Raw genomic sequence first — 25404 nt, 5'->3', positions numbered from 1 at the left:
TAAACAACGATGAATAGTAAAGTGTCACTGGGCGGCCAAGAGCTGCCAGAGTTTTACATCACTTCCCCGTCAGGTGCCCTGTGACCATTCATCTTTTCATTCTACCACACGTTCCCCTTGGGTCCCTCACTGGGAGGCGTCAGTCCCCATGGCCTGGTCTCTGTTGAGAATCCTCCTACCACGAAGGGAATAATCTCAGGCCCCTGCCCAGCCACAACCCTGCATTTCTGAAGTGACTCTGGGCACTCTGATTGTTTGCAAAATGCAGATTCTAACCAAATTTTTATTAGGGGGAAGGCAACAAAGAGCAAATTTCTGGCAGGAGGAATGTACAGGAAGCAAGACAGGAGCAGCCGAGCCCGATTCTGATACCACGTGCTGTGGAGGAGCCAGACACCACCTGTGACCCTCATCTCTCCCCCCACCGGTTACCAGGCGGTTCCAGCCGCAAAGTCGACAGCATGTTCTGGTAGCTACAGGGCAACTTTTTACTGAGTCCTTTAAAGTCAAACTCATACACCAAACTCTGGAGAACATCAGGTCCTTGGAAACAAGTTCTCAGAAGGCTTTTGTCCCACTGTAAATAAGGCTGCGTTTTTACTCACCTGACCTAAGAGTTTGAACTTGTACCACAGGCTTCACAAATATTGATGCAGTTTAAGGAAAAATTACATTTGAAATGATGCTTAAAAGATCTTAAACAGAAGTTTGGCTTTGTTGTAATTGTTGGTTTGTAGACTAATTTGCATTTCCTCTTAGTTTTGGGCAGTAAAGCCTTTGTCCTGCCAGTGATGGCTATAAACATGCTCATCCGTTTAGATCAGTTAGGAAAAGCCCTGAGTGGGCTACTCTACGTGTGCGGGCACCACAGCGCTAATCACAGCAGATCACATTGGTTGCGCACATGCACGTGCTGGCACTAGTCTCATTAGCTTACGTGCAGTCTCTGGGTGCCACCCTGGAGCCCTGGTCCACCAAGAGGGGCAGAACTTTCCAGGGGTCACACAGCTGCCAGGACGCAGGCAGCACCACCTGGTGCAAGGTAAGAGATGGGTTAGGGGTGTCAGGGGTCTTGAAAAACCTTGAAAAACCGCAGGTGCCTTGGAGGGATGGTGTTTTAACGAGTAAGCACTGCGGCCCCAAAGCCTGGGCCGCCTTCCTTCTGCTTGGGGAGGCAGAAATGAAACCAGATGCTGGTGGGTGGACCCACGCTCCCACCTCCGCACCCTTCCTCGTTGGGGACTCTGCGGACCTTGGGGACGCTGGGAACATGTGTCCTAGTCTCCCGCCCCCAGGCTTCTCCTCCTCCACTCAAGTCAAACATAGTTCAGATGAAATGTCACCTGCTTTCTTTAACTACACACAACCTTTCTACTTTTGGTAAGGAAGATTCGCCCTGAGCTGACATCTGTGCCAGTCTTCCTCTATTTTGTGTGTGTCACTGCCTCAGCACGCTGACGAGTGATGTAGGTCTGCGCATGGGACCCAAACCTGCGAACCCTGGCTCCCAAAGCAGAGTGCGTGAACTTAACCATTAGGCTACCAGCCCGGCCCACAACCTTTCTTTCTAAAGAGGCAGCACAACCTCAAGAGTCACCTGGTTTGGCACAGCATGGCGCCATCCTCACAAACCCACCTTGCCCACAACCAGGTATTTTTACAACATCGCACCTCATAGAGGACTTCGAAGCTGATTAACGCCCTTGAGTGAGGCAAGAAGACTTCCGGAGTCAAGGAGCAAAGAGAGAACGCGGGACCCAAGAGCCGCTGGGCGGCAGGAGGCAAGGCGCCGCCCGCGGGCGCAGAGCTACCAGTGCTTCGGCTCCTCTAGGCCGCGCCACTCCCCGCGGGCCGTCCGCCCCGCCCATCCGCCGGATCGACATTTCTCTGCGCCAATGGGAGGCGGCCCGGCCTCGGCCCCGCCTCCCGGAGAGCTGCCCGCGCATGCGCTGTTGGCCGACGTGGCCTGGGGAGGGCGGTCGGGGACCAAGCGGCTATGCAGGCTCAGGGGAACCCAGCCGCCGCCCACGTGGTAGGTGCCCGGGCCGCGGGCCGCCTCTGCCCTCCCCTCCCTTACCGCTCTCCCCGCTCCCTCCCCTCCCTGACTTCCCCTTCCTCTCATCACCCCATCCCTGCTCCATCCCCCTCCCTCTGTCCCCTTCCCTCCATCCCCCTGCCCTGTATCCTCCTGTTTCCTCCATCCTCTCTCCCTCCTCCATCCCTATCCCCTCTGGCCTCCTCCCTCCTCCATCCTCCTCCTCTCCTTCCCCCTCTCCCTCCCCTACCCTGTCTCTTCTCTCCTCCCCCTCCTCCACGTCTCCAAGTCCCACACCACTTCTCATGGGCTTGCCTATAAGCGTCTCCAGCCAAAGCAAGGTTTTGTGGCAGCAGAAGAATGTGGACAGAGATTAATCAAGGCCCACTTTTGACAGAAGTTCACATATGTTTTGTATTGTAGATTTTGAGAACAGTAAAAAATGCTTTCCTTTTAAAAAGTAGTTGCAAAGTAAATATGTAAGTAATGGAAGGAGTTACTTTTGTGGATAGTGTAAATTCAGGAAGGGTTGTCACTTGAATCAGATCCTCAGAGTAAAGAACTTGACTGAATGATATTTTCAATATTTGTAAGTGTGAGCTTTTCATAACCATATTTAGATTTAGTATTTTTAGAGTCCTATCTGTATTCTATATGTTTAATACACACATACATGTACATATGTTTGCGTGTGCACGCGCGCATGCATGTGTACACACACCTGGATGTCTGCGTTTCTGTTTTCTTGTTTAGGAATTTGTCCACTCCTCTTCATTAGGTACCGAGTCAGGGGTCAGGACAGACAGTCATATCTATCTTTGGATATTCTGTGTTGCTTAATGGGGTAATGTACAAAATTAGGGCAATTCCTGTTATCTGTTTTGTCAGCAGTCGGGTTTCACTGGTTTTACTCCATACACTTTAGAAAATTTTGTTTTATCTCGGCTTGGTGAGAAAGGACAGAGCTCGCTGTCCTTCCCTAAGTAGAGCTAGGGAGGAGAGGGATGGAGGGAGGTTGCCTCCCATTTTCTCAGCACCTGCCCTCATACTTTGTTAACAGTTGTGTGGAGGAGACTTAAAAGTGTTTCTTTGTTGCAGTTTCTCTAACATCATGTAAACCATGATGCTGAAAATGCTTTTCCGGCCAAGAAAAGGACCAATCACTGATTTTCACGAGTGGGTTGGAAGATACACAGATGTTTGTTTCAACCAAAATGATGACCAGTGATGGGAAAATACATGAATTTGTCATTGAGTTGGGAAAATTTTTGATGCCTTTCGGATTTTTGTTTCCTTTTCAAAAGCAGCCAACAGACTAATTCAGGGAAGAAATCCAAGACGTGATAAATCTTATGGAACAGAAGAATGTGAAGAGTTTGGAGAGAAGGCATAGATGCCTTTTGTTTGTCAGGGCATATTCTTTCCCTGGAAGCCCTGTTCTGGGTGATTCTGTAAATCAGGCCTTGCCCTTTGGAAATGAGCATTGTGCGGATGGTAATGGGGAATTAAGTTAGAACAGTGGAAAGGGGATTTAGTTTTCCCACTTCTGTTTGTTAATCTGTCTCTTCTGAATTCCAGTCTGTTATCCTCCCGGTCCACAATGCTGAAGCATGGTTGGACGAGTGCTTGAGGTCTGTTCTGCAACAGGACTTTGAAGGCTCCATGGAGCTCTCAGTCTTTAATGATGCCAGTAAGGTATTTATGAACTTCCTGTTGATGGTGTAGCCCTGGTGTAAGTCACCTCTGACTGTTCTGAGGAAAGTTTCCTGACCTGCCACTGTCCTCGTGCTTTCAGGACAAGTCTATGACTATCATTGAAGAGTGGAAAATGAAGCTAGAAGATTCCGGTATCCTTGTGGTCATTGGAGGGCATGATTCTCCTTCCCCCAGAGGAGGTCAGTAACCATGTTCAGTTTATTATTCAAGTGTAATGAGTCGTTTCTTATCAACTTGTGTACTGAAGTAGTGCATGTTGTTCAAATCCTGGAGAAAAGTGTCCTGTGTGATACTTAAGTCTACCACCAGTTAGGAACCCAGTAAACGTGAATTTCTTATTCTTTGGTAAGGATTTGTATAAGACCGCTACTCATGCTTTGCTTATTCAGCCTGACAAAAAGCTGTTGAGTGTTTTTATTTCTGGTGTGATTGATCATTAATGGTCACCTCTGCCTCTTAAAATTCTTTTCTCATGAGTTAGATTTGTTTTTTTGTTTTTTGTTTTTTTTGTGAGGAAGATCGGCCCTAAGCTAACATCTGCCAATCCTCCTCTTTTTTGCCGAGGAAGACTGGCCCTGGGCTAATATCCATGCCCATCTTCCTCTACTTTATGTGGGACGCTGCCACAGCGTGGCTCGACAAGAGGTGCATCAGTGTGCACCCAGGATCCGAACCGGCATACCCTGGGCTGCTGCAGCGGAGCGCAGGCGCTTAACCGCTTGCGCCACTAGGCCGGCCCCTAGATTTGTTTTTGTTCAATTGTTTTTAATCTTCTTAAAGAACCAACTTTTGGTTTCATTGATTTTCTATATTGTTTTTCTTTTTTCTGTTTTGTCTGTTTTCTGTTTCCACTCTGACTGTTATTATTTTCTTTCTTCTGCTTACTTTGGGTTTAATTTGTTCTTTTTCTAATTCTTAAGGTGGAAACTGAGGTCATGGATTTGAGACCTTTTTTCTTTTCTAATATAGGCATTTGGTGATATAAATTTCCCTCTGTCACTTTATCAACATCCTGAGAATTCTAATATGTTGTGTCCATTTTCATTCAGTGTCAAAATACTTTCTAATTTTCTTTTTGGTTTCTTATTGGATCTATGGGTTATTTAAAAGTATGTTATTTAAATAGTTTCCAAACATTTGAGGGATTTTTCCAGATGTTCTTCTGTTATTGATTTCTAATTTAATTCCTCTGTAGTAAGGGAACATACTTTGTTTGGCTTGAATCCTTTAAATTTAGTAAGATTTATTCTATGGCTCAGGCTATGGCCCATTTTGGCACAGGTTCCATGTGCACTCGAGAAGGTTGTGTATCTGCTGGTGTTGGGTGGAGTTCTCTGTAAATGTGAATCAGGTTGAGTTGGGGGCACTCTTGTATCAGGAAGGATACAGCAGACTTGGACTGTGTGGGTCTGCTTGTCCCATCAGTTATTGAGGGGGGGTATTGAAATCTCTGACTCTAATTGTAGATTTGGCTGTTCTTCCTTGTAGTTCTCTCCGTTTTTGCTTCATGTATTTTGAAACTGTTAACATTTAAGATTATGAAGAATTGATCCCTTCATCATTATGAACCCTCTTAATCTCTGGTAATATTCTTTGCTCTGAAATCCACTTTGTAGATTTCAGCTAGCATAGTATATCTTTTCCATCTTTTTTGCTTTTAACCCATTTGTGTCTTTATATTTAACAGGTACCCTCTCCCTTGTAAATTCTTGTAGACAGCATATGGATCTTACTGTTTTATCCAGTCTGATGATCTCTGACTTTTAACTGGGACGTTTACACTAGTTACATTTAATGTAATTATTGATATGGTTAGTTTTTTTTTTGTGAGGAGATCAGCCCTGACCTAACATCCACCAATCCTCCTCTTTTTTTGCTGAGGAAGACCCTGGGCTAACATCTGTGCCCATCTTCCTCCACTTTATGTGGGACGCCGCCACAGCATGCTCAACAAGCAGTGCATTGGTGCACGCCTGGGATCTGAACCGGTGAACCCCGGGCTGCCGCAGTGGAGCGCACGCGCACTTAACCACCTGCGCCACCGGGCCGGCCCAATATGGTTAGGTTTGAGTCTATCTTCTTGCTATTAGTTTTATATTAGTTACATTTGTTCTTTATTCCGTTTTCCTCTTTTTCTGCCTTCTTTTGGATTAATCAATTTTTTATAACAGCTTTATTGAGATATGATTCACATACCATACACTTCATCTATCAAAGTATACAGTCAGGTTTTTAGTATATTCACAGATGTATGCAACCACCACCACAGTCCATTTCAGAACATTTTTCTCACCTTACAAAGGAACCCTGTATCTTAGTTATCACCCTCCGTATCCCGTTCCCCCAGCCCTACACAACCACTAATTTACTTCTGTCTATAGATTTGCCTATTGTGAACATTTCATTTAAATGGAATCGTATAATATGTGCTCTTTTGTGACTACCTTCTTTCATTTAGCATTTAAGTTCATGATGTAGCATGTGTCAGTACTTCATTCTTTTTTATAAGAGAATAATATTCAGTTGTATAGATATACCATATTTTGTTTATCCATTCATCAGTTGATGGACATTTGGGTTGTTCCATCTTTTGGCTATTGTGAATAGTGCTAGTATGAACATTTGTGTACAAATTTTTGTTTGAACATTAGTTTTCAATTTCTTTGGGTGTATACCTTGGAGTCGAACTGCTGGGTCATATTGTAATTCTGTCTGACATATTGAGGAACTGCCAAACTTTTCCACAGCAGCTGCACCATTTTACATTCCCGGTGCCTGAGGTTCCAATTTCTTCACATCCTCACCAACACTTCTTATTATCTTTTTTTTCATAGCCATCCTAGTGGGTGTGAAATGGTGTCTCATTTTGCTTTTGATTTTCATTTCCCTACTGACTAATGGTATTGAGCCTCTTTTCATGTGCTTGTTGGCCATTTGTATATCTTCTTTGGAGAAATGGCTATTCAAGGCTTTTAACCATTTTTTAATTGGGTTGTTTGTCTTTTTTGTGTGTGTGTGAGGAAGATTAGCCCTGAGCTAACATCTGTTGCCAATCTTCCTTTTTTTGCTGAGGAAGATTGGCCCTGGGCTAACATCCATGCCCATCTTCCTCTACTGTATGTGTGGGACACCGCCACAGCATGGCTTGATGAGTGGTGTGTAGGTCCATGCCTGGGATCCGAACCCGCGAACCCCAGGCCACCAAAGTTGAGCACACAAGCTTAACCACTATGCTACTGGGCCAGCCCCGGGTTGTTTGTCTTTTTGTTGTTGAGTTGTAAGAGTTCTTTATGTATTCTGGATACTAGGTCCTGATCAGATATATGATTTGCAAATATTTTCTCCCATTCTGTGGGTTGTCTTTTCACTCTCTTGAGAGTATCCTTTGATGCACAAAAATTGTAATTTTGGTGAAATCCAGTTTATTTTTTCGTTGTTGCATTGTGCTTTTGGTGTTATATCTAAGAAACAATTGCCAAATCAAGGTCATGAAGACTTAGCCCTGTGTTTTCTTCAAAGAGTTTTATAGTTTGAGCTCCTATATTTAGATCTTTGATCCACAATAGCTACTTTAAATGTCAATGGACTAAATGCTCCAATTAAAAGGCATAGGGTGGCTGACTGGATAAAAAAACAAGACCCATATATATGCTGCATACAAGAGACATACTTCAGACCTAAAGACACTCACAAACTGAAAGTGAAGGGATGGAAAAAGATACTCCATGCAAATGGCAATGAAAAGAAAGCTGGGGTAGCAGTACTCATATCAGACAAAATAGACTTTAAAACAAAAGCTGTAAAAAGAGACAAAGAAGGGCATTACATAATGATCAAGGGAACAATCCAACAAGAGGATATAACACTTGTAAATATCTACGCACCCAATGTAGGTGCACCTAAATATATAAAGCAATTATTAACAGACATAAAAACAGAAATAGACAGTAAGACAATAATAGTAGGGGACTTTAACACTCCACTTACACCAACGGATAGATCATCCAAACAGAAGATCAATAAGGAAACATTGGCCTTAAATGACACACTAGAACAGATGGACCTAGTAGATATATACAGAGCATTCCATCCAAAAACTGAAGAATACACGTTCTTTTCAAATGCACATGGAACATTCTCCAGGATTGATCACATATTAGGCCACAAAAGAAGTCTCCATAAATTTAAGAAGATTGAAATAATACCAAGCATCTTTTCTGACCACAACGGTATGAAACTAGAAATCAACTATAGGAAGAAAATCAGAAAAGCCACAAATACGTGGAGATTAAACAAAATGCTACTGAACAACGACTGGGTTAACGAAGAAATCAAAGAAGAAATCAAAAAATACCTGGAGACAAAAGAAAATGAAAATACGACATGCCAGAATTTATTGGATACAGCAAAAGCGGTTCTAAGAGGGAAGTTTATAGCGATACAGGCCTATCTCAACAAACAAGAAAAACCTCAAATAAACACTCTAACAATGCACCTAAAGGAACTGGAAAAAGAAGAACAAACAAAGCCCAAAATCAGTAGAAGAAGGGAAATAATAAAAATCAGAGCAGAAATAAATGAAATAGAGACCAAAAAAAATTAGAAAAAATTAATAAAACCAAGAGCTGGTTCTTTGAAAAGATAAACAAAATTGACTCAACCTTGGTTGAGCTAGACTCAACCAAGGAAAAAAGAGAGAAGGCACAAATAAGTAAAATCAGAAATGAAAGAGGAGAGGTTACAACAGACACCTCAGAAATACAAAAGATTATAAGAGAATACTATGAAAAGCTGTATGCCAACCAATTCGACAATCTGGAAGAAATGGATAAATTCTTAGAATCATACAACCTTCCAAAACTGGATCAAGAAGAAGTAGAGAATTTGAATAGACCAATCACCAGTAAAGAGATCGAAACAGTAATCAAAAACCTCCCCAAAAATAAAAGTCCAGGACCAGACGGCTTCCCTGGTGAATTCTACCAAACATTCAAAGAAGACTTAATACCTATCATTCTCAAACTCTTCCAAAAAATTGAGGAGGGGGAAGCTCCTAACTCATTCTCTGAAGCTGACATTACCCTGATACCAAAACCAGACAAGGACAACACAAAAAAAGAAAATTACAGGCCAATATCACTGATGAACATCAATGCAAAAATCCTCAACAAAATACTAGCAAATCGCATACAACAATATGTTAAAAAGATTATACACCATGATCAAGTGGGATTTATTCCAGGTATGCAGGGATGGTTTAACATTCGCAAATCAATCAACGTAATACACCACATTAATAAAATGAAGAATAAAAATCACATGATCATCTCAATAGATGCAGAGAAAGCATTTGACAAGATACAGCATCCCTTTATGATAAAAACTCTGAATAAAATGGGTATAGAAGGAAAGTACCTCAACATAATAAAGACCGTATATGACAAACCCACAGCTAATATCATCCTCAATGGTGAAAAACTGAAAGCTATCCCTCTAAGAACAGGAACCAGACAAGGATGCCCACTGTCACCACTCCTATTTAACATAGTACTGGAAGTCCTAGCCAGAGCAATCAGGCAAGAGAAAGAAATAAAAGGGATCCAAATTGGAAAGGAAGAAGTGAAACTGTCACTATTTACAGATGACATGATTTTATATATAGAAAACCCTAAAGAATCCACCAGAAAACTTTTAGAAGTAATAAATGAATATGGTAAAGTTGCAGGATACAAAATCAACATACAAAAATCAGTTGCATTTCTGTACACTAACAACGAAGTAGCAGAAAGAGAAATTAAGAATACCATCCCATTTACAATTGCAACAAAAAGAATAAAATATCTAGGAATAAACTTAACTAAAGAGGTGAAAGATCTGTACACCAAAAACTATAAAACATTTCTGAAAGAAATTGAAGAAGACACAAAGAAATGGAAAGATATTCCGTGCTCTTGGATTGGAAGAATTAACATAGTTAAGATGTCCATACTTCCTAAAGCAATCTATAGATTCAATGCAATCCCTATCAAAGTTACAACAACATTTTTCACAGAAATAGAACAAAGAATCCTAAAATTTATATGGAACAACAAAAGACCCTGAATAGCTAAAGGAATCCTGAGAAAAAAGAACAAAGCTGGAGGTATCACACTCCCTGATTTCAAAATATCCTACAAAGCTATAGTAACCAAAACAGCATGGTACTGGCACAAAAACAGACACACAGATCAATGGAATAGAATCGAAAGCCCAGAAATAAACCCACACATCTATGGACAGCTAATCTTTGACAAAGGAGCCAAGAACATACAATGGGGAAAAGAAAGTCTCTTCAACAAATGGTGTTGGGAAAACTGGATAGCCACATGCAAAAAAATGAAAGCAGACCCTTACCTTACACCATACACAAAAATTAACTCCAAATGGATTAAAGACTTGAATGTAAGACCTGAAACTGTGAAACTTCTAGAAGAAAACATAGGCAGTACACTCTTCGACATCGGTCTTAGCAACATCTTTTCAAACACCACGTCTGACCGGGCAAGAGAAATAATAGAAAAAATAAACAAATGGGACTACATCAAACTAAAAAGCTTCTGCACAACAAAGGAAACCATCAACAAAACGAAAAGACAACCTAACAATTGGGAGAAGATATTTGCAAACCATACTTCTGATAAGGGCTTAATCTCCAAAATATATAAAGAACTCATGCATCTCAACAACACAAAAACTACAAACCCAATTAAAAAATGGGCAAAAGACCTGAACAGACATTTCTCCAAAGAAGACATACAGATGGCCAACAGACACATGAAAAGATGTTCAACATCACTAACTATCAGGGAAATGCAAATCAAAACTGCAATGAGATATCACCTCACGCCCGTCAAAATGGCTATAATTAACAAGACAAGAAACAACATGTGTTGGAGAGGATGTGGAGAGAAGGGAACTCTCATACACTGCTGGTGGGAGTGCAAACTGGTGCAGCCACTATGGAAAACAGTATGGAGATTCCTCAAAAAATCAAGGATAGAACTACCATATGATCCAGCTATTCCACTGTTGGGTATTTATCCAAAGAACTTGAAAACACCAATTTGTAAAGGTACATGCACCCCTGTGTTCATTGCAGCGTTATTCACAATAGCCAAGACTTGGAAGCAACCTAAGTGCCCATCAAGGGACGAATGGATAAAGAAGCTGTGGTATATATACACAATGGAATAATACTCAGCCATAAGAAACAATGAAATCCAGCCATTTGTGACAACATGGACGGACATTGAGGGTATTATGCAAAGTGAAATAAGTCAGAGGGAGAAGGTCAAATACCGTATGATTTCCTTCATCAAGTAGTAGATAATAACAACAATAAACAAACACATAGGGACAGAGATTGGATTGGTGGTTACCAGAGGGGAAGAGGGGAGGGAGGAGGGTGAAAGGGATAATTCGGTACATGTGTGTGGTGATGGGTTGTAATTAGTATTTTGGTGGTGAACATGATGTAATCTATGCAGAAATAGAAGTATAATGATGTACACCTGAAATTTTTACAATGTTATAAACCAATGTTACTGCAATAAACAAAAAATTTAAAAAAATAAAAATAAAAAAAAGACCTTTGATCCATTTTAAGTTATTTTTTGTATATGGTGTGAAGTAAGAGTCCAATTTCATTCTTTTGTATGTGGATATTCAGTTTTTCCAGCACCATTTGTTGAAGAGACTATTCTTTCTCCATTGAAAGTCATGGTACCCTTGTTGAAAATCAACTGACCATAAATGTATGGGTTCATTTCTGGACTCGATTCTTATGTCAATACCACACTGCTTTGATTGCTATAGTTTTATGGTAAGATTTGGAATTGGGAAGCGTGAGTCTTCCAACTTTGTTTTTCTTTTTCAAGATTGTTTTGGCAATTTGGAATTCTTTGCAATTGCATATGAATTTTAGGATCAGTTTTTCCATTTCTGCAAAAAAGACCATGGGAATTTTGATAGGAATTATATCGAATCTGTAGATCTATTTGGGGAGTATAGTCATTTTTAACAATGTGAAATCTTCCAATCCATGAACACAGCATGTCTTTCCGTTGAAATAGATATTCTTTAATTTCTTTCATCAGTGTTTCATAATTTTCAGTGTACGAGTCTTTTGCCTCTTTGGTTAAATTAATTCCTAAGTATTTTGTTCTTTTTGATGCTATTGTGAGTGAAATAGTTTTCTTAATTTCCTTTTCAGATTGTTCATTGCTAGTGTATAGAAAAACAACTGATTTTTCTGAGTGGTAGATCTTGTATCCTGCAACTTTGCTGAACTTGTTTATTAGCTCTCATAGTGTTTTGGTGAGTTTTTAGGATTTTCTGTATTTAAGATCATGTCATCTGTGGCTAGAGATAGTTTTACTTCTTCTTTTCTAGTTTGGATGTTATTACTTTTTCTTGCCTAATTGCTCTGGCTAGAACTTCCAGTACAGTGCTGAATAGAGGTGGGGAAAGCAGGCATCCTTGTCTTGATCCTGTCTTAGAGGGAAAGCTTTCAGTATTTCACCAATGAGTATGATGTTAGCTGTGGGTTTTTGTAAACACCCTTTATCATGCTAAGGAAGTTCCCTTCTAGTCTTAGTTTGTTGAGTGTGTTTTTCTTTATCTTTTTTCTGCATCAATTGAGATGATTATATAGTTTTTTTACTTCAGTTATATTAAGATGGTATATTACATTGATTTTGTATGTTGAAACACCCTTGCATTACTGGGATAAATCCCACTTGGTCATGTTATATAATCTTTCTAATATGCTGCTGGATTTGGTTTGCTGGTATTTTGTTGAGGATTTCTGCATATATATTCATAGGGGGTATTGGTGTGTAGTTTTTCTTTCTTGTGGTATCTTTGTCTAGCTATGGTATCAGAGTAATGCTGGCCTCATAGAATGAGTTAAGAAGTGTTTCCTTATCTTGAATTTTTTGGAAGAGTTTGAGAAGGATTGGTGTTAATTCTCTCAATGTTTGTTTGGGAGAATTTGCCAGTGAAGCCATCTGATCCTGGTCTTTTCTTTGTTGGGAGGTTTTGATTACTGATTCAATCTGTTTGTTGTATATCTGTTCATATTTGTTGTTTCTTCTCGAGTCGGTTTGCATAGTTTGTTTCTAGAAATTCGTCCATTTCATCTAGGTTATCAAATTTGTTGGCATACAATTGTTCATAATATTCTTTTATAATCCTTTTAAGTTTCTGTTAAGCTCAACAGTAATGTACCCACTTTCATTTTTGATTTTAGTAATTTGAGCCTTCTCTCTTTTTTCTTAGTCTGGCTAAAAGTTTGTCAATTTTGTTGATCTTTTCAAAGAACCAACTTTTGGTTTGATTCTATTGTTTTTTACTCTCTATTTCATTTATCTCTGCTCTGATCTTTACTATTTCCTTCCTTCCGCTGGCTGTGTGTTTAGTTTGCTCTTCTTTTTTCTAGCTCCTTAAGGTGTGAAGTTAGGTTATTGATTTGAGATCTCTGTTATGTAGGAATTTATAGCTATAAATTTTCCTCTGAGCACTGCTTTTGCTGCATCTCATGAGTTTTGGTATGTTGTGTTTTCATTTCATTTATCTCTAAGAATATTCTAATTTCCTGTATGATTTCTTCTTTGGCTCATTGGTTGTTTAAGAGTATATGGTTTAATTTTCCTTTATTTGTGAATTTTCCAGTTTTCCTTCTGTTATTGAAATCTGGTTTCATTCCATTGTAGTCAGAGAAGATACTTTACCTCATTTCAATCTTTTAAAAATTTTTTTGAGATGTGTTTTGTGGCCTGACAAATGGTCTATCCAGGAGAATGTTCCTGGATTGCTTTTAGGAAGAATGTATATTCTGCTGTTGTTGGGTAGAGTGTTCTGTATATGTCTCTTAGGTCTGGTTGGTTTATAGTGTTGTTCAAGTCCTCTATTACCTTGTTAACCTTCTGTCTAGATGTTCTATCCATTATTGAAAGTGGGGTGTTGAAGTCTTCAACTATTATAGTAGAACTACCTATTTCTCCCTTCAACTCTGTCAATTTTTGCTTCACTTATTTTCAGGCTGTCTTGTTAGATGTGTATAGTTTTATAATTATTGTATCTTCTTGATTGACCTTTTTATCAATATATAATGTCCTTCGTTGTTTCTTGTAACAATTTTTGACTTATGGTTTATTTTGCGTGACATAAACCTGACGTATAACCACCCTGCACTCATTTGGTTACTAGCTGAATGGAATATCGTTTTCCATCCTTTCAGTTTCAACTTATTTGTGCCTTTGGATCTCAAGTGACTCTCTTGTAGACAGGATTTAAATGGATTATGTGTTCTTTTAATCCATTCTGCCAATCTCTGCCTTTTAATTGGAGTGGGTAATCCATTTACATTTAAAGTAATTACTGACAAGGAAGGACTTTTGCCATTTTGCTATTTGTTTTCTATATGTCTTATATCTTTTTTGTCCCTCAATCCTCCATTAGTGCTTTCTTTTGTGTTTAATTGGTTATTCCTAGTGTGCCATTTTGATTCCCTTCTCATTTCCTATTCTGTATATTTGTAAGTTATTTTCTCAGTGGTTACTGTGGGGATTAAATTAACATCTTAAATGTATAACAATCTAGTTTGAATTAACACCAGCTTAGCTTCAATAGTGTATAAAGCTCTGCTCCTGTACAGTTTTGTACCTCCCACTTCATGTTGTCACAAATTACATCTTTAGTGTGTGCACACTAATATAGATTTATAATCATTGTTTAATGTATTTGTCTTTGAAATCATATAGGAAAAACTACAAACTAAAAATAAAATAATACTGCTTTATGTTTACCTAGGTAGTAACCTTTATCAATGTTTTTCATTTCTTTGTATGGCTTCAGGTTACTGTCTGGTGTGCTTTCGTTACGGCCTGAAGGACTCCTGTTAGCATTTCTTGTAGGGCAGTTCTGTTAGTGAAGAACTCTCTCAGCTTTCATTTTTCTGGTAATGTTTTAATTTCTCCTTCATTTTTGAAAGATAATTTTGCCAGATATAGAGTTTATGTATGTTGTAGGCCTAACAATACATTAATTACATATTGTTTTGTACAATTGCTTTTTAAATCAGTTAACAGAAGAAAGGAGAATAAGTATGCATTTATATTGTCTTTTATAATTAATAATTACCTTTACTGGTGCTCTTTGTTTTTTTTTTTTAATTTTTTTTATGGATTTGAAATACTCTCTGGAGTCACTGGGGTCAATCTTTTTAGGCTAAAGAACTTCCTTTAGTGTTTCTTGTAAGGTGAATCTGCTAGCAACAAATTCTCTCAGTTTTTGCTTATCTGGGAGTGTTTTAATTTGTCTTTCATTTTTGAAAGATAGCTTTTCTGGATATAGGATTCTTGGTTAACAGTTTTTTCTTTGGGCACTTTGTGTTATCCAGCTGCCTTCCAGCCTCTGTTGTTTGTGCTGAGAAGTCAGCTGTTAGTCTTACTAAGGTTTCCTTTTTTTCTTGTCACTTTCAAGATTTTTCTTGAAGGCTCTCAGCATTTTTACTATGATGTGTCTAGTTGTGAATCGTTTATGTTTATTCTGCTGGGAGCTCATTGAGTTTCCTGGATTAATGTAAATTAATTTTTTCACTACATTTGGAAAGTTTTCAGCCATTATTTTTTCAAATGTTTTTTCTGCTTATTTCTCTCTCCTCTCCTTTTGGTAGTACCATTATGCATATATTAGTGTCCTTAATGGTATTCCACATTTCTTTGATGCTCTGTTTATTTTTTTTCATTCTTTTTTCTCTCTGTTCTTCAGATTGCATTATTTTTATCACTCTATTTTCAAGTTTGCTGATTCTTCTGCCAGTTCAGATACAATCATGTGCCACATAGCTGTATTCAGTCAGTGATGGGATGTGTATACGACAGTGGTCCCACAAGATTAGTACCACATAGCCTAGGTGTGTAGTAGGCTATACCATCTAGGTTTGTGTAAGTACACTCTATGATGTTCCCACAACAAGAGTTGCCTAACGGCACATTTCTCAGAATGTGTCCCTGTTGTTGAGCAGTGCATGACTGTAGACCATTGAGCTCCTCTAGGGAATTTTTTATTTCAGGTATAATACTTTTCAGCTCTAGAATTTCCTTTTTTTTTTTTTTTATCATTTCTCTTTTTATTGGTACTCTCTCTTTCCTGTGACATTGACCTCATACCTTTCTTCACTTCTTTAATCATGGTTTCCTTTCATTCTTTGGGTATATTTATAATGGCTACTTTGAAGTCTTTGTTAAGTCTGACACATGATGCTCTCACAGGAAGTTTCTGTGACTTCTCTTTATTTGGTATCTGGGTCATGCTTGCTTGTTTCTTTGCATGTCTCCTAATTTTTGTTGGAAACTGAACATTTTAGATAATATGTCATAGCAACTCTGGGTACTGGTTCCTTCCACACTGGGCTTTTTTTTAGTACCTTGTTTGCTTGTATAGTGACTGGTTGGATTATTTTAGTGATGTCTGCTGCCCCACGCCCTGCAGTGTGAATCCTCTGATGATCCTCAGGAGTGCTGCATTGGTTGTGCCCATGGTCACCTGCAGTGGCAGTGGTGTGGGCAGGTCTCTCTTTGTCCTTTTTTTTTTTTTTTGAGGAAGATCAGCCCTGTGCTAACATCTGCCAATCCTCCTCTCTCTCTCTCTTTTTTTTTTTTTTTGCTGAGGAAGACTGGCCCTGGGCTAACATCCCTGCCCATCTTCCTCTACTTTATATGGGACACCACCATGGTGTGGCTTGCCAAGCGGTGCATTGGCACGCGCTTGGGATCCAAACCAGTGAACCCTGGGCCGCCGCAGCGGAGCGCACGCGTGCACTTAACTGCTTGCGCCACCAGACCGGCCCCTCTCTTTGACTGTCTCTTTCCGTGACCACACCCAGTTGTTGAGCTCCATTGATTGCTGACTGCTCAGCTGTTTTCAACAGTACCCTGGGGCGTAAATTGCTTCAGAGAATAATCCAATAGAATTCAGGCTCCTTTGATGGGAGAGTTCCTGAGGCCAGTGTTTAAAATTTGTTCTGACACCAGGAGAGCTCTTCCTAGCTGTCTCTTACCAGTTTATCTCTGGCAAGCTGGCCGTCTTACAGTTTAGCCAATATCTCGAAAATCTACCGTCTTCCTCTGCCACTTGCCTTTCTCCACAACTGCCACTGTTTTGAGAGTGCCCTTCGGCTTGAACTTCTCCACTCTCTGCTGTAACTGAGTCAGGGGGTGTCTCTCTCGGCGTGGAGAGAGAAGTAAGCCAGGGCAAGGGCATTTGGGGCCCAGTAGGTAGAGCCTCCGTCCCAGAGTCAGGGCTGGGTGGGAAAAGGGAGACCCACTTCTCAACTGCGTTCTCCTGGGCTCAGCCTGAGCAGCAGGTACCTGGAGTCAGGATGGGAGTTGCTAATGTCTTGTCCCTCCCAGGAAAATGGCCTTCCGTCTGGGAGCTAGGAGAGGACGGAACCCCATGTTCTTGGCTGTACCTGTCTAGGTGGAGTTTCTTCCCTGGGGAGGGAGGGAAGGAGTAGGTCTTGGTTCAGATGCCACAGATTTTCACTATTCTTACTGAGTTTCAGTAGATTTTCTTGAATAAATATTTCTTCATTTGCTGTATGCCTTTAGGGCCATTTCCAGAGACCGTAAATTGTTGTTTGTTTTTTTTTTTTAAATAATTTTTACCAGTTTTGCTGGGGAGCAGTCTGTGGAACTCTCCGTGCTGTCACACCAGAAGTGGAACTCCAAACAAAGCTTTTTATGGTTCTATGTTATTTCCTTTGTTAGCTTATTAGCTTAATTCTTTGTTTTGCTATTTTTGTGGTTTATTTGGGATTTATAGTATATATCTTCAGCTTATCAAGTTCCACCCTTCAGCTGCTCACACGCAACTTCACATATAGCGCAAGAACCTTACAACAGTATACATGCATTTCTCCCCTCCTGCTCTTTACACTGTTGGGGTCATGCATTTTACCTCAACATGTATTGCAAACCCCACAGTAATTGGTATTAACGTAGTCTAAACAGTCAACGATCTTTTAAAGAGATTTAAATAATAAGAAAGAAAATCACACATTTACCCATGTAGTTACTATTTCCAGTGTTCTTTAATTCTTTGATTAGATCCAGATTTCCATCTGCTATCGTTTTTCTTCTGCCTGAAGGACTTTTCAAAAATATTTCTTGTACAGTCATGCATCACTTACTGACAGGGACACGTTCTGAGAAATGCATTGTCAGGCGATTTTGTTGTTGTGCAAACATCACAGAGTGTACTTACACAAACCTGAATGGTGTAGCCTCTACACACCTAGGCTGTATGGTACCGATCTTATGGGACCACCATTGTACATGTGGTCTGTTGTTGACCATAACATCCTTGTGTGGCGCATGACTGTAGAGATGTCTGCTGGTGATGAATTCTGTCCCCTTTTCTGTGTCCTTATCTGGCACATTTGAGCATAGGCTTGTGGCTCCTATGATGAAGAAATCTCATCACAAGCTTCCCTACCCTTCTTTCTGTCCCTGTTTGCTGCCTGCAGCCCCCTCCCCATAGAGGTGAGCTTGTCCCTCAGGTAACCTTCCTGTACTGCTTCTGTCCTCTTTCTCTCTCTCTTGTCTTCCTTCCTTCCTTCCATCTGTCCCTCTGTCTTCCTTTGTTCCATGAAATTCCTTTCCCTTTTCAGAGCGGATGGGGAGAGAAGGTGAAGGCCCGAGATAGCTGGTCTCCTGCACTGTGGGAATAGCTCCTCCCTGTTCCCCATTCAGGAACTCCTCAACCTGCCCTTCTTTTGCTTCCCAGTGCTGGTGCGAGGGCCAGGAAGTCAGCTCACCGGAGAAAGGGGCACGATCCAGAGTTTCTTCCCAGCTGAGCGCCTGGGCTTGGTGTGTGGGTTTCCTCCACACTGGGGTGCAGGCTCCTTTTGTCTCCTGTACAGATTCCTGCAGTTTTTAAGTCAAGTGTTCAGATTCGCAAAGATTTTCTTTTGCTTCTGTGGCATTTCTAGTGTTGTAATTAGGTGGGTAGGGTAGACGAGCAGATTTTCTAGTTCGCTATCCTATCCAACTCTTAAGTTTTTCACATTATCCAGGATTTTCTATTTAGGCAATCTAACCCTGAATAAATATTATCCTTTTGTTTCTTTTTTTCTAATTTATACTTTATTTTTCATATTTTTTTATCGGGGTAGGAAGTCTAGAAGAACCATGTAGAATCACATTAATGAATCATCTCATTGTTCCTAACTCAGTAGGCGTGTTTCTAGTGTTTCCGTATTAAGGATGATATTTACTCTTGCTTTCTGATAGGTACCTTTGTCAAGTTAACTTACAATTCGTAACTTAGTAATAAGCCTTCAGAAAATGAGGCATCGGTATAGAATTTTATTAAATGTCTGTTGGGTATCTGTTAAGGTGATTGCTTGTTTTTTTCTCCTAGTATTTTTATGTAGTAAATTACATGACTATTTTCCTTAACAGTGAACCGTTCTTGAAATGCCAGAACAAACCAGCAATGACATGGTAGTATTTTTATACAATACAGTTATTCAGTTTTCTTTAGGATTTTTATGTCTATATACATATGACAGGTTTCAGTGGAGCTTCCAGACTAGACAGACTGGGAAGAAGGACCTGGCCACCCAGTCTCGAAAAAATTGGCCATGAAAGCCCTATGAATAGCAGTGGAGCGTTGTCTGATAGAGCGCCAGGAGGTGAGAAGATGGCACAGAAAGACCAGGCAGGGTTCCGCTCTGCTGTGCACAGGGTCACTGGGAGTCGAGATTGCTCAGTGGCACTAACATTAACAATACCTATGGAAAATTTGTCTGTAGCTTTTTGTGTGTGTACGTGTCTGGCTTAGGGATAAGAGCAGAAGGCCTCAGACCTGCTGACGTAACGTTCATGAAAGCAGTAATTGTGTAGAGTGGTTCAGCTCTTGAACTCAACCCTTGTCTCAACCTCCCATAAAAACTAGCCTCACAGCCTGTATTTAGATGACAGAAAAACCATTTACTCATTTTCATGAATAAATGTCTGCTTTGAATAATTACAAATTTTTTTGAATACCAGCATGTGGTAAAAAGAAATTCATGCATACAGAAAGGTCTCCAGTGAACTGGAAAAGCCCCAGGCCCTAGAAGCAATCAGTGTTTTTTAGTTCTTCCTTGATTTATTTAACTCACAGAGTGTCGGTCGGTACTTGCTGTGAAAGAGGAAACGTTTGGCCCACTGAAAGTACTTGACACTTTACTTTCTCTTTTTTCTTCTCTCAGAGTTTTTGTTTGTTATATTTATATTGTCAGAGTTTATAATCTTCACGTTCTGTTCTATAAACTTGTGTTGTTTTATGTGCTTTACTAATAAATTGATTCCAACAGTTTAAACTTTGTAAAAACCTGCACTTAGCGTTATAAGTAAGTGGCTGTTATTCATTGCAGACCAGGTGGTGGGTTAGACTCAGGAGGATATGACATCTCTGCTACTGCATCTTGGGGCTTGCCTAGTGTCCATCTGTGGAGCCTTAAAAACTCTGCTTGTTCTCTTTTACTTTCTATGCAGGTGCCATTGTTTGGTTTTCTCCTCTTTTTCTTTTATTTAATTTTCTTTTTACATGTTCCTTTTTCATTTTGCTGGAGTACTTCTTCAAGTAATTTTTCGATGTCTGGTGTGTGGATAGTGAAATATTTCGAGTTTTTACATGTCTGAAAATATCTTCATTTTGTACTTACGCTCAATTGACAGTTTGGCTAGGTATAGAATTCTGGGTACAAAATAATTTTCCTTAGAATTTGGAAGGAATTGCCTCATTATCTTCTGGTGTCCCATGATTCTAATAAGAAATCTTATGTCAGTCTGACTCCTGTTATTTTAAACGTATGTTTTCTGAAGCCAGCCCTGGTGGTCTAGTGGTTAAGATCTGGTGCTCTCACCGCTGCGGCCGGGGTTTGTTTCCCGGTCAGGGAACTGCACCACCTGTCTGTTGGTTGTCATACTGTGGAAGCTGCGTGTTGCTGTGATGCTGAAATCTCTGCCACCAGGATTTCAAATACCAGCAGGTTCACCCATGGTGGACAGGTTTCAATGGAGCTTCCAGACTAGACAGACTAGGAAGAAGGACCAGCCGGTTTCAAAAAATTTGTCCATGAAAGCCCTATGAATAGCAGTGGAGCATTGTCTGATATAGTGCTGGAAGGTGAGAGGATGGCACAAAAAGACCAGGCAGAGTTCTGCTCTGCTGTCCACAGAGATGCTAGGAGTTGGAATTGACTTGACAGCACTAATAACAAATCATTTCTGAAAGTGTTTAAGATTTTTCTGTTTATGTTTTGAGTTTTGAAATTTTGTGATACTTGGTCATGGTGTGGTGGTTTTTTTCATTCATCCTCTGTTTTTATATTGAATAATTAGCTTTGCATTCTTAGCTTTAATTGTAATATATCTGGCTTCCTTTAGTTTGACTTTAAAGTTTTCATATAAGACTTGAAGACCGTCTGCCTGCAGGCTGCTGGGGTTGAAGGTAGAGGGAGGGCAGGTGACAAGTCTGGAGCTGTGGGCAGGTTCCTGTAGGTTTAGGAGTTAAGTCTTCCTTTAAATAGTGGTCCTCAACCTATTAGAATGATCTAGGTGCTTTAGGAATCCTGATGCCCAAGTCCTACCCTAAGATGTTCTCGTGTCGTTGGTCTGGGGTGCAGCCTCCACACTGGGATTGTGAAAGCTTCCTAAGGAATCCTAAGGTGCTTCCAGGGCTGAGAACCACTGCTTTAAAATATCCTAGGATGGTGTAGCTTCACATCCTCCATGGTGGGATGGTCCTGAGGAGGTCTTGGAGCTCCCATCGTATTTCAGGGGTGGGCGGGCTAAAGGTCGGGGTCCCTCTGGAACCCACACGTGAGTGTTAACTCTGCTTCGAGGTCCTCTCCAGACCCAGCGTGTGACTTGCAGGAAGGCAGGCTCTCAGTAGCTGCTCTGATCCTCTCAGGGTGGGTGGGTCAGTGGGGCTTGGGGGTAGGATTGGCGCATTCCAGGTAGCTTTTGGGTGGTCAGGTGGCTCCTGAGGTGCCTGGATGGTGGCGCCTTCACAGGGGTCTTGCTCATGATACTCGAGGCTGTGCCCTCAGGCGAGCTCATGCAGTTCTTGTCTGAGTCCCGGGGAGTGCTGCGGCCCAGGAGGACTCGCCATCGACGGCACAGCGGGGATCTGAATCCTGGGCATCTTTCTCAGGGCTCTCGGGGCCCACCCTCAAATGGAGTTAACCTTTCTGAACACTGGCTCATGACGAAAACAGTGCACTGCTTCGTGGAAGTGGTGTAAACGCACGTCCTCCCAGCCTGAGGGCCGCTGGGGGAATGCCCTTGCCTTTTGTAGCTCTCTGCCAATAGTTTGGGTTTTTCTGGGGCCAGGGAGAGGGGGTGTTGGTGGAGTGAGTTAAGAAATAGTTGGGTTTCAAAGAATGAAACAGAAAATTCTCTCTTAGAAGGTGCCCCCTGCCCTGCACCAGTTTCCTAACAAATAGCACCCAGTGTACTCTTTTTTAGGAAAGCAGAAAAGTGTACAGGATATTTCAGAAAAAATTTTAAATCAAAAATAATTTTTAAAACTTGGTCCTTTAAAAGCGGAAAGACTTTTAAAAAGAGAGGTTTTTTTTTTTCCCTGCTATTTTAGAAGGTTCATATTGACAAACCGTATTCTCGGGCATCGCCATGGTAACATTGCTCGAGGTGCCTCTTGGTGGCAAGAGCAGCACGTGGTCCTGCTTTCCTGGTGCAGAATTTGAGGTTCACAGGGAGTGAAGTGGGATCGGAGGGGCGGAGAAGAGCCCTTGAGCGTGAGGCCTGGGCGGGCTGTGGGTTGGCTCCGGTCCACCAGCTATCTCTGCCTTGATTTCCTTCTTTGTGAATAGGCCATAATGGTAGGTACTCATCTCCAAGTGCTGAGAGGGTGTGACATGAGCTCATGCATGCGAGGTTCTTAGGATAGGCCAGTGTGCAGAAGCCTTAGCAGCTGTTCTGTCGTCATCGTCACCATCATTGTCATCTCGTGCATCTGGAAGACATTGATATTTTTCCCCAAATTGTTTCTTGTTTTCATTATCTTTAGTTTGTTTGAAATAGAAAATTTTTTATAAATCAGTTATTATAGAACGTCTATTTCAAGTTGCTTCTGAGACGCATGTAAACAAACTGTGGTTTTTTGAAACTAACATGAACATCCTTTAAAAATATTCTTTAATTAAGATGTTTTGCATCTTCCATAGTTGAACAAAAGTAAATTGAAGGCATTTTGATAACTGTTGTGATTGCTTGCCTAATCTCCATTTTAAAAACAAGTTTTATCTTTCATAAAATAGTTTTTATAGATTAGATATGAGCTGTATCACATTTCTGTGTATTCGATCAATAACAAAAAAATTACTTGTAATATTGTGAAGAAATGAAGTCATCCTGCTGTCTTTTGGAAGTTGGGTGAGGTGAATTCATGGGAATCCTTTATTACACATTAATAAAAGGGAGTTAGTTTGATTATATCTGAAAGGACATATTTTCCTATAACAATATTCTCTTAAATAGGAAAAGTTATATTGACTATTGGACAGCATAGATCCAAAGTGTCTATTTTCAGGAATGCTGGGTTATTTAAATTGGATTAAGATTCATTTATTATTATTTCGTATCATAGTAGAGCAAAACATTTCTTAATGATGTGGTCACTGGCTAAAATCAAAATAAAACACAATCCCAGCCTCTTCTCTCCCAGAGTGAGGAATGTTAATATCGCACGGAGCATGAGTTTTTCCTGCTGTGACCATGACAACTGGCTCCCCTCACAAAGGGACTGGCCTCCCCAAACATCAGGCCTGGCACAAACATTTGACTTTCTTCAAGGCAGTAATATTAAGCAAATTCCTTGTCTTTGCCAAACACAAGATTCATTGTGAGAAACTTCCAGCTTCCTTAGTGAGATACATTTTCCTTCATGAATATCCAAATTCTTGTGTTCGATTTTTCCCCTCTAAAACTCAACTCTTATAAGCAACTTTCTAAACACGACTCTGCTAATTTAAACGTGATTGTGGAAAGTCTCTCCGCGTTGTTCGTCTTCTGCAAGCAGCTCTGGTTGTGATTGCTGTGAGGTCTCGGGCTGCCTCGCTTTGGCAGTGATGATGGAGATTCAGCTACAGCTGTTCTGCTGAGGGCTGCTCATCCGTCCCCAGGCGTGGGGGCGGCTCTGCCTCCCCTTGCATGCACTCCTTTCTCTGCATTTGCTATACCTGTGGTTCTCTGAGGTCTGAGGCCATTCTGCTGACTGGTTGGGTTGGCCAAGCTCTAGGATTAATGCTAGAAATCAAGCTGCTACCTTGTGTGGAAACAGCGCTGCAGCAGGGCACCACTGTGGTCCGCCCTGTGATGCCCTGAGTGAGGCCGACGTGTCTCTGTTTCGGGGGGGTCGGCAGTGGTGCCCAGTTTGCTCAGACAGCAGCTGAGGAGCAGGAGACACCCACATTCTCTCCCCGCCTGGAGGGCGCTCTCCTCAGAGCAGAAAACCAACCTGGGGGCACGTGGGCCTGAAGCACACCCCACTGGTATCCCCTGGGGATTACAGTGTCTTCAGGTCGCGTAGCCTTGACTTCCAGAGGGATATGTTGTTTCAACTCTGCACACATCTGTTTGCTTTGGGTGACTTTTGTTGGTGGCACCAAAGCTGTAACTGTCTGGTTAACGTGATTCGGGTGTCGGCAACCTCTTTTCTAGGCAAAGTCCCCTCAGCCCCTCTTTTTGGGCTAAATGCGTCCTCTAACCTGCCCTGCTCTCAGCATGCAGACTGAGCTCGCTTCGTATTGATTTCTGCCTGCGGTTCCCTCTTCGGAAACCTTTCCTGCAGGGACAGCCCAGTGCTCCCCTGCTCGCCGCCCTCATTGCATCACTGGGGACACTGCTCACACTGTTCTCCCTTTACTTAAATTCTGACAGCCTCAGGCCCCCTCCAAGCCCCGCCTCCGTGACCTCTGTCTTCTCTTAACGAGCCTCCCTGGTGCTTTTCCAGCGCCATTCATCTGGCATTTAACGCAGGTTGTAGGTTGTCCTTTAATGCTTTTTCCAACTCAGTTGTAATCTCTTCGAAGGCAAGGATTTTTTAAAACATTTATTAAAATATAATATCCATACAGAAAAGTACACTTGTCATAATTGTACAGCTCAATTAATTTTCACCAACAACACACGTCTAACCAGCAGCCCGAAGAAGAGCCAGCATCACCAGCCCCCAGAAGCCCCCTGTGCCCCTCTGCTCACTGCCCTCTCCCCAGGGCAGCCACTCTCCTGATTTCTAACAGCACAGACAAACTTGCTGCCTCGGACTCCGTGTCAGTATCAGCACTCGATGTCTGTTCCTTGCGTCTGGCTCCCTTGGCTCAGCAATTGTGTGAGCAACACCGATACTGTGTGTGCAACTCAGGACTGTCCATTCTCATTGTGGTGTATTGCCAGCTTTTCCATTCCATGTTGGGCTGCTTAGGACAGTCACGTCATGTGTTCTGTTGGGTCTCACCTGGCGGTGGAGCTGCCGGGTCACAAGATGTGTGTGTTCAGATGCAGACTGTGACTTAGCACTGAAGTACGTGTTCAGAA

The 25404-nt window shown here is 41.2% G+C and overlaps 1 protein-coding gene across 3 annotated transcripts in view; it reads left to right on the top strand.

Annotated features, from left to right (window-relative positions):
• Positions 1–1954: 1954 nt before the first annotated feature.
• Positions 1955–25404, top strand: part of QTGAL (queuosine-tRNA galactosyltransferase) — a 135156-nt gene continuing 111706 nt past the window's right edge. For 2 of the 3 annotated variants that reach the window (XM_087441872.1, XM_014789388.2), the window contains exons 1-3: positions 1955–2032; positions 3614–3730; positions 3831–3930. In XM_087441872.1, the coding sequence (XP_087297998.1) occupies positions 1997–2032; positions 3614–3730; positions 3831–3930 (253 nt within the window). In that variant the 5' untranslated portion in view covers positions 1955–1996. Of the gene's footprint in view, positions 2033–3133; positions 3530–3613; positions 3731–3830; positions 3931–25404 lie in introns of all 3 variants that reach the window. The other variant, XM_087441871.1, reaches the window with a different exon arrangement.

This window comes from Ceratotherium simum, chromosome 16 (genome assembly GCF_057802395.1).
Source record: "Ceratotherium simum simum isolate JZ-2026a chromosome 16, ASM5780239v1, whole genome shotgun sequence".
NCBI lineage: Eukaryota > Metazoa > Chordata > Mammalia > Perissodactyla > Rhinocerotidae > Ceratotherium > Ceratotherium simum.
Note: the sequence above shows the minus strand (reverse complement) of the source record. Positions and strands in the feature narration are given on the sequence as shown.